At 46.2% G+C, this 9,415-nt stretch overlaps 1 protein-coding gene across 1 annotated transcript; it reads left to right on the top strand.

Annotated features, from left to right (window-relative positions):
* On the top strand, positions 1-8,622 carry LOC111233755 (fibroblast growth factor receptor substrate 2-like). The gene is given in 8 exon segments (XM_022761644.1): positions 1-445; positions 1,989-2,076; positions 2,159-2,250; positions 3,201-3,387; positions 6,303-6,437; positions 6,964-7,127; positions 7,216-8,103; positions 8,106-8,622. Coding segments are annotated over 6 exon segments (1,593 nt in total). The 5' UTR covers positions 1-445; positions 1,989-2,076; positions 2,159-2,184; the 3' UTR covers positions 8,259-8,622.
* Positions 8,623-9,415: the final 793 nt, after the last annotated feature.

A 9,415-nucleotide genomic window follows, 5' to 3' on the forward strand; every position in this document is an offset into this window, starting at 1 on the left:
TACTCCACGGACCGCGCATGCTCGGTGCCGCAGGAGTTCAGCACATTGGAAGTGTCGGAAGTTTAGCAGCAGTGATTTAGCCCGACAGGCTAACAGCGGAGACTCGGTCCCACCGTCAAAAACTTGGTTTTCTGCCACAAAAAAGTGCGTTTGGACGGAACCTCCCACCCCACGTTGAAGCACGGAGGAGTGTCGATGGATTTAAACCGTTTTTCGCAGTTTGATTGGCACAAACGGGGCCGTTAGAGAGCTTTGAAAGAAGTTGTGATTGTTTTTTGGCGCTCTGGCAGCGCAGAGGAAAGATGGAGGATCTGCGGGTGTAGCAGCGGCTAACGTTAGCTGGCTCCTCCGTCTACTGCCAGCGTCGGTCGGGGACAAACCTGAGCTGCTTCACCGCTGTGTGGAAAAGACTGGCCGCTGTTTTCCAAGACGCTGACGGGGCCTGGTGAGTACGGCTGGATGAAAGGAGCCGTGTTTTCACGTTTCTTTACGGGCTAGCGGGCGGAGAGCGTCGGTGTGTGGGAGCTAACTGTAGCCTTGGAGCTAATCACCAGAAATGAGCGTTAGCTTATTGAAGCGTAGCTTCGTGCTAACTAGCTGCCATTACACACAGTTAGGTGACTCACACACCTAACACACACACACACACACACACACAAGCGTAGCTTCGTGCTAACTAGCTGCCATTACACACAGTTAGGTGACTCACACACCTAACACACACACACACACACACACACTTCTGTCACAAAGTTAACGTTAGCCTGTCGCTACTCGGTGTGTCTGCTCGTTTAGTTAGTTAGTTGGTTAGTTAGTTAGTTAGTTAGTGAACTTATTCAGAGTCGGGGCTGGTAAACACCCTGACTGAGTGAAACACAAACACACACTAACTGAAATCAGTGGTTTGCAGCAGGCCTGCGGGTAGTCACAGTCAACACAGAGTAAACGTATGTGTTAATTTTTCTGCTGACACGTTAGTTAGTTAGTTAGTTAGTGATCGGTCAGCAGAGCTCAGTGATGCTTCATGTTTGTTTATTCTAGTAAAAACTCAGACTTTAAATAGATTGCAACTAATGATTATTTTCAATATTAATTAATCAGCTGATTATTATGTTAGAAAATAGTGATAGTCTCAGTCAGAGTCTTCACTTCCTGTTTAGTCCAAAACCCCAAAGACGTTGAGACAGAAAACAGATGACAGGAAGTTTAACTGTTAATCAATGATGATAACATGATTGATTATTAATGCCAATCATAACAAGGAAATCAAACATCCTGTGGTTTCTCCAGTGAGATCTTTAGATCTGACTAAATGATTGACCACAATAGCTATTGATAAGAGCTGCAACTAACGATTATTGCTTCATCTCCCAGTTATTTTTCCAATTAATCGTCAATATTAAATATGAGGACATAGACAAATAATCACTGGATTATATCAGCTAATGTTTCTTCCAGTTTTCTGTGTTATTCTTCAGTCTTTAGTCTTTCAGCCAGTTAATCAATTGATCTATTAATCATTGCATCACTCATCGATCATCAGTGTGTTACCAGTATAAATGACCAGAGCTGAACATTCAATAATCAAACTTGTGAAACTAAGAAATATTTTTTTAAACTGTCATTGATCCAGTTACAGTTACAATTTATTGATTCATTGATTGAAAGCTGTTAATCACATCATATTGATCAGGGCATGGACCATAGAAATAAAACTGATAGAATTCAAAGTGAGAAAGGTTTTTGATTCACAATTTAAACACATTTAAAAAAAAAAAAAAAAAGAAAAGCGTAAATGTTTCATTTCAGACTGGAAAACGTGAACTTCAAAGACGATCAATACACCTATTATCAGGTCTATAAAAGTTCATCAGTAGTTATTTTTGTCCAGTCAACTGTGCTTCACGTCACCATAATGACATGCTGGATGATTGAAAGTGTCTTCTTGTCGCTGATGTGGGTGTCTGTCGGTGTCTGTCGGTGTCCAGGTCTCTGTTGATGTTTGCAGGTTCACTAAAGCATGAGCGTCCCTCAGGCTCTGAGGATGGGACCAGAGCTACCGGAGGCAGGATCTAGGTGAGCTTCTTGTCACATGTCACTGTGATGTCTAGAGTGTTTTTCTGCTGTGGGTCTGACCTGTGTTTGTGTCGTGTCCCAGACGTCAGATGGTGCTCTGAAGAAGCCATGGGTAGCTGTCTAAGCTGTCCAGAGAAAGAGTCAATTCCAGATAATCATCAAAGTAAATTCAAGGTGAGTTCCTGCCTCAGCCTGTTGGAACACACCCCGGATTATTCACTGATGACTGTGAAGCTTCACAAACTTTCCACCAGTGAAACAACTTCACCCGACTCTAAACCTTTTCTCTCACCGTCATGTCGGTTCAACCCTGAAGCTGACAGCTGATTGGTCTGCAGCCTTTGACACATTCGGGGTGGAGCAGAAACATTTAAACTGGGTCACGTCCCACACAAAAGTAACGGCTCTGATACAGACGGGATCAAACCTGTGACATTTCACACTGAATCCCACAGTGAGATGTGCACCTCTTCCCCATCACGTTCTTTGACCCTCCCTCTCTGTGCTCCTCCTCATCACTGACTTTAATGACTGGAGCTGCTCGTTATCTCTGGTACATCAGTGAACTCTCTCTAACCCTGACAGATGCAGGTCCACATGAGCCTTCTCTTCTCCACCGCTCTAATGATTCAATCCACACTTTCTAAGTAGAAGTAACAGCTAATAATAATATAATATTCATTATAAACCAGTCCCTCCATGATTTCAGGCTTTTTTTGGGATTGTTGCGGCTAAAATACTTAATTTCACCACAGCTTTTCTTAAAGATTGTGATGAATGTTCCTTTTTTTGCAATGAAACAGTTGGAGAAACGAGATTGTGCTCCTCTGCTCTGTCTTAATCACAGGTAGAGCTGATCTTTATAGAAACCTCATGAATTTATTCATTTATTACGTCGATGTTACAATGTAGAACAACGCAAATGTTGCTAATGTCTCAATAAGATTCACAAGTTTAAATCAAGTCGTCAGTAACGTGTCCTTACAGTTCAATCTTATTTTCCACCATCAACAGTGATGTCACACTGACGATGTCACAGTGACATTACAGTGATGTCACAGTGACCCTTCAGTGATGATGTCACAGTGACCGGTCTGTGCCCCCCTTCTCTGTTCTGTGTCCAGGTGATCAACGTAGACGACGATGGGAACGAGCTGGGCTCTGGTGTGATGGAGCTGACTGACGCCGAGCTCGTCCTCCACACCCATCGCCGTGATGACGTCAGGTGGCCTTACCTGTGCCTACGGCGCTATGGCTACGACTCCAACCTGTTCTCGTTCGAAAGCGGTCGCCGCTGCCAGACGGGTCAAGGTACGTGTCACCTTAAACTGCTTGGTCATTACAGGGTGTCATGATGATGACATCATCCACAACATGTGACATCATCAGTTCTGCTGACAGCAATGTTGACACAGCTCAGAGTGAACAGGAGAAAATACTGCTCTGTGTCCACACACACACACACACACACACACACAGACACACACACACACACACAGACAGACACACACAGACAGACACACACAGACAGACAGACAAACACAGACACACACACACACACACAGACACACACATACACAGACACAGACAGACACACACAGACACAGACACACACACACAGACACACACACACAGACACACACACACAGACAGGCACACAGACACACACACACACACACAGACAGACAGACAGACACACACAGACAGACAGACACACATACAGACACACACACACACAGACACGCACACACACACAACACGACAGACACACAGACACACACACACGCAGACACACACAGACAGACACACACACACAGACACACAGACAGACACACACAGACACACACACAGACACACACACACACAGACAGACAGACACACACACAGCCACACACAGACAGACAGACACACACACACACACACACACAGACAGACAGACAGACACACACACAGACACACACAGACAGACACACACAGACACACACAACACGACAGCCACACACAGACACACACACACACAGACACACACAGACACACACACACACACACAGACAGACAGACAGACACACACAGACACACACACACAAACACACACACACAGACACACAACACGACAGACACACACGCACACACACAGACACACACACACTGACACACACACAGACACACACACACACGCAGACACACACAGACACACACAGAAACACACAGACACACACAGACACACACAGACATACACACACACAGACACACACACACACAGACACACACAGACACACACAAACACACAGACACACACACACAGACATACACACACACAGACACACACACACACACACACACAGACAGACAGACACACACAGACACACACACACACACACACAGACACACACACACACACACACACACACACACACAGAGACAGACAGACACACACACACACACAGACACACACAAACACACAGACACACACAGACACACACACAGACACACACAAACACACAGACACACACAGACACACACACAGACACACACACACACAGACACACACAGACACACACACACACAGACACACACAGACACACACACACACACACACAGACACACACACACACACACACACACACACAACACGACAGCCACAGTGAACCAGGTGTTTTTTCTGTTTCAAATCTACCTCACTAGTCCCTGGCATGTGAGGCATTCAGGGACATCTGTAAATTGTAGCTACAGAGAATAACCTGGGTTGCATTCTTCACAGGTAAATCCTCCACCTGTGTGAAACTCTGAGCTCATTAACACAAACAAGCTATGACTGTTTAATTACTAATGTTCCATTCAGGATATTTAAATATCATATTTATATAATATAGTTTATCACAGTGTTGCTCTACAGAATTATTTATCATGACGTCCTGATGAAAACAGACAACATCAAACTGTTTTGGGATCAACAGTTGTTCAGCTGCTGCTCCTGCTGCATTCATGCACCTCAGTGAATTTAAGCTTCTTATTGTAAAAGTGCAAAATCTCTAGTCATGTCAAAGTAATAACTTGAATTTTTTTTTTAATTCTTTTTTAAAATATTTTTATATATTGTGATGGCAATGTGATTATTTTTTTAAGTTCCTTATCTTCTTTATGTTTCAACACAAGCATTAAATCGTTCTATATTATCACTAACACAATATTAGATAGATTAAACATAAACTGTGTCATGATGAAATTAGATGACGCATGAATGGATATGAATGACATATTTTTATTTTACTACTTCAATCACAGTAGTTCATTGGCTGATTTGTAAACATGTCAAACTGTCTGTTATGCAGACATGGTTCTCTTCATGGAGATCCCAGCTGGCAAGCGCCTCTGTCATGGCTGCAATGTTTCCCCCTGTGTGGTCGTCTGGGAGGTCGGCGAGCTTAATGCACCGTAAGACTCTGACAGGGCTCCGCTGTATGGTTGACCACAGGTCAGTTGTAGTAGTGTAAAAGTCTCGCTTGCATTTTTTATACAGCTCCGATACGGCGACCTGGCTAAAATATGTACGACAGGCTTCTCCAGTGTATTTCTCAAAGCTGATACAGGTTAGTGGTGTTGTGTTCTGTTGAGCCCGAGGCCGACAGGTCACAGTCAAGCGTGCCATGTTGCTGCTCCGTCCTTTAGCCGACGCCTCTACTCTATCTTGCATGTCACGTGACCAGAGTGTAATCGCAGCCTTTGCGGTTAGGAAATCGGGTTTTATCATATCGCGATAATATCATAAATGCGAGTAATCGTTCCACCTATTTTAAGTCACATGTTCAGTGTGAAGTCTCAGTCCATCTGATCTTTCTACCTGTTCTTTCATCCACCTGAACATGACAGCACTCCTGTGTACTGTATTAGTACTGCAGTAATTATCAGCTCGTTATCTATGATTGACATGAATATTTTAGCTAAATCCAGATAATCTTCTAATTTATATCATTCACTGATCTCAGTTCATCAGCAGCTCAGACTCATGATGTCATCACCTCCACCCTGATTCAATGCTTCACAACTTTTTAGTCACTTATCACCAGTGTGTCCTCCGAATACACTGGATCCCTGTCGGCTACAGGTGAGAAGTGAACCAGGTGAGGACTAGAACCACACCTGATGGTGGTCTCAGGACTAGGAGAGGACCCCCTCCCCCAAATACACACACACAGTGGAACATGAACCTTGTTCTGTGTTTTCAGGGATCTTTGCCTTCAAATGTTCTCGAGCTGAAGAGATCTTCAACATGCTGCAGGAGGTGATGCACAGCCACAGCATCAGTGTGGTGGAGGAGGCGGTGCTGGAGCCCCAGCACCACAACACACACACTCCTGCAGGTACACACACACACACACACATGTTTTCATCTGCTGAAGAATACTGTCAGTAAACTGTGTGTGTGTGTCTGTGTGTCTGTGTCTGTCTGTGTGTGTGTCTGTGTCTGTGTGTGTCTGTGTGTGTGTGTGTGTGTGTGTGTGTGTGTGTGTGTGTGTGTGTGTGTGTGTGTGTCTGTGTGTGTGTGTGTGTGTGTGTGTGTGTGTGTGTGTGTCTGTGTGTGTGTGTGTGTCTGTGTGTGTGTGTGTGTCTGTGTGTGTGTGTGTGTGTGTCTGTGTGTGTGTCTGTGTGTGTGTGTCTGTGTCTGTGTGTGTGTGTCTGTGTCTGTGTCTGTGTGTGTCTGTGTGTCTGTGTCTGTGTGTGTCTGTGTGTGTGTCTGTGTGTGTCTGTATGTGTGTGTGTGTCTGTGTGTGTGTCTGTGTGTGTGTGTGTGTGTGTGTGTGTGTGTGTGTGTGTGTGTGTGTGTGTGTGTGTGTGTGTGTGTGTGTGTGTCTGTGTGTGTGTGTGTGTGTGTGTGTGTGTCCTCAGCTCTGGGTTACTCTGTCCCCTCGGTTCCTAACGGGGTGACGAGGATCCCCTCTGTGGGTGAGGCTCCGTCTCACCCCTCCAGCCGTCACCCGTCTGTGGCCAGCACCCGTCTGCCGTCTGTGGGGGAGGAGTCGACTCACCCTCTGCTGGTGGCTGATGAAGCGGTGAGGCTTTGATCACTGATAATCAATAATCAATCAATAACCAAGTCCAGGTCCAGGTCTGTGTCCTGACCCTGTTGTCTGTGTCCAGGTCCACACCTACGTCAACACCACCGGTCTCCTGGAGGACCAGCCCAGTCCGCTGACCGTCACCACCCCCCTGGAGAGTCCCACCTCTCCCCAGTCGCAGTGTCCTCCCACCCCCCCGCCTCCTCCCAGGGTCCGCGCCGAGCCCCCGCCCCCGCCCCCCCAGCCGGAGCCCCAGGTGCTGCTGGAGCCTCAGGGGGTGCGGTTTGTCCTGGGCCCCACCCCCGTTCAGAGGCAGCTGATGGAGAAGAGACAGCAGGAGCTGAAGGAGGCCGAGGAGCCGCAAGAGACTAACGGCCACGCCGAGGCCCCCGCCGAGCCCGAGCCCGCTCCCCCGCACTCCAATGGCTCCTCCTCCTCCAACCCGTCGACAGCTCCCCGCCGCCATCGCCCGCCCCCCCTCACTCCTGACCCGCAGAATGTCAACAACTCGGCCCAGCGGCGTACCGCCCTGCTGGACTACGAGAACCTGCCGGCGCTGCCGCCGGTGTGGGAGGCGAGGAAGCCGAGTTCGGAGGAGGAGGAGAATGGCGGTGGCCTGAAGACGCCGTCGCTCAATGGCTACAACCACCACCCCCACCACGGCCTGCTGCACCACTCCTACTCCCATCCCCTGTCCGCCGCCCTCGAGCCCTCGCACAACTACGTCAACACGGAGAACGTGACGGCGCCGCTCAGCGCCCATCGGCCGGACACAGCCCGCCGCCGCGCTGACGGACCCACCATCTTCAACTTTGATTTCCGCCGGCCGCCACTGCCGGGCCACGCTGAGCCGCCCAAAACCCTCAACTACATCGAGGTGGAGATGGACAGCGGCGCTGGGAACAAGGGCGCCTCGGACGGCAGCAACCCCCACACGCCCCGCACCCCCACCTCCCCGCTACCCCCCACCCACTCCCCACCCGCCGCACCGAGCTCTACGCCCTCATCGACATCGAGCGCACTGCCGCTATGTCTAACCTGCAGAAAGCCCGGCCGCGAGACGACGGCACGTCACGCAAGACGAGACACAACAGCACAGAGCTGCCCACCAAAAGCACTGCGTGACCCCCCCCCCCCCGTAAAGACGGAGCGGCTGTTTGTCGCAGCCACAGACTCCACCTGAACCAGGAAACATGACTTCCTGTGAGGTCACCTGCTCAGGTAGGCCTGAAGAGGAACCTGGTCATAGAGCAGTGAATGATACCTCTGAGTCAGAGCGATGATGATGATGATGATGATGATGATGATGATGTAATAGACTCCTCCTCTTTATATGGTACAGATCAGTATTACTGAACAAAGCATTCCATTTAGCCTTTTATATGATTCACTACATGCTGCTGTAATTCACTATCTAAGGACCACAGTATGTTTCAGTATGTACAGTAGATCCTGGCACAATAAATGTCTGTGTTTTTATTTGTATCTGGACGAGACTACACTCTCTCCCCCAGCCCCCAATTAACACTCAGTCTGTCACTCTCTAAATCAAAACAATAAGAGTGTATGGTGACGTCATGGGTAGTGTGGGATCATGGGAGTTTTAGTTTTCAGCTTCTCCTGGTTTGATTCCGTCAGTGGTTCAGGAGGTTTTTACTAGCGGCTGAATTTTCCACAGAGGTGTCGTCCTTTCCTCGACCAACACACCAGCTGATTATAATACACACACACACACACTCACACACACACACATACATATATATATATATATATCATGTTAGTATATATATATAATGTATATAATATTATATATAATTATTATATATATATTATATATATATATATATATATATTATATATAGTGAATATATATATATATTATATATATAATATATAATATTATATAATTATACTATATATATATATATATATATATATATATATTAGTATTATATATTATATATATATATATATAGTATATATATGATATATAGTAATATATACCAAGCGAGTATATATATACTATATTATACTAAAAAATACACACAAACATTTTTGATGATATAAGAACACAACTCAACAACATAGAACATTAGAACATAGATCTAGTTTTTATTTTAATGTGGAAAGTTACAAATTATAACCGATTTAATTTTCTGTTGATTGATTAATCACAGCAGCTCTACTTGGAAAACACCACCTTATGACTTTTGACATTTTATAAACTAAATTATTTATCAGAGACAACCTTGCTCCAGGGGTAATCAGCTGATCACTGATCA

The sequence above is a fragment of the Seriola dumerili genome, unplaced genomic scaffold (assembly GCF_002260705.1).
Source record: "Seriola dumerili isolate Sdu_G_001 unplaced genomic scaffold, Sdu_1.0 BDQW01000417.1, whole genome shotgun sequence".
In the NCBI taxonomy this organism is placed as follows: domain Eukaryota; kingdom Metazoa; phylum Chordata; class Actinopteri; order Carangiformes; family Carangidae; genus Seriola; species Seriola dumerili.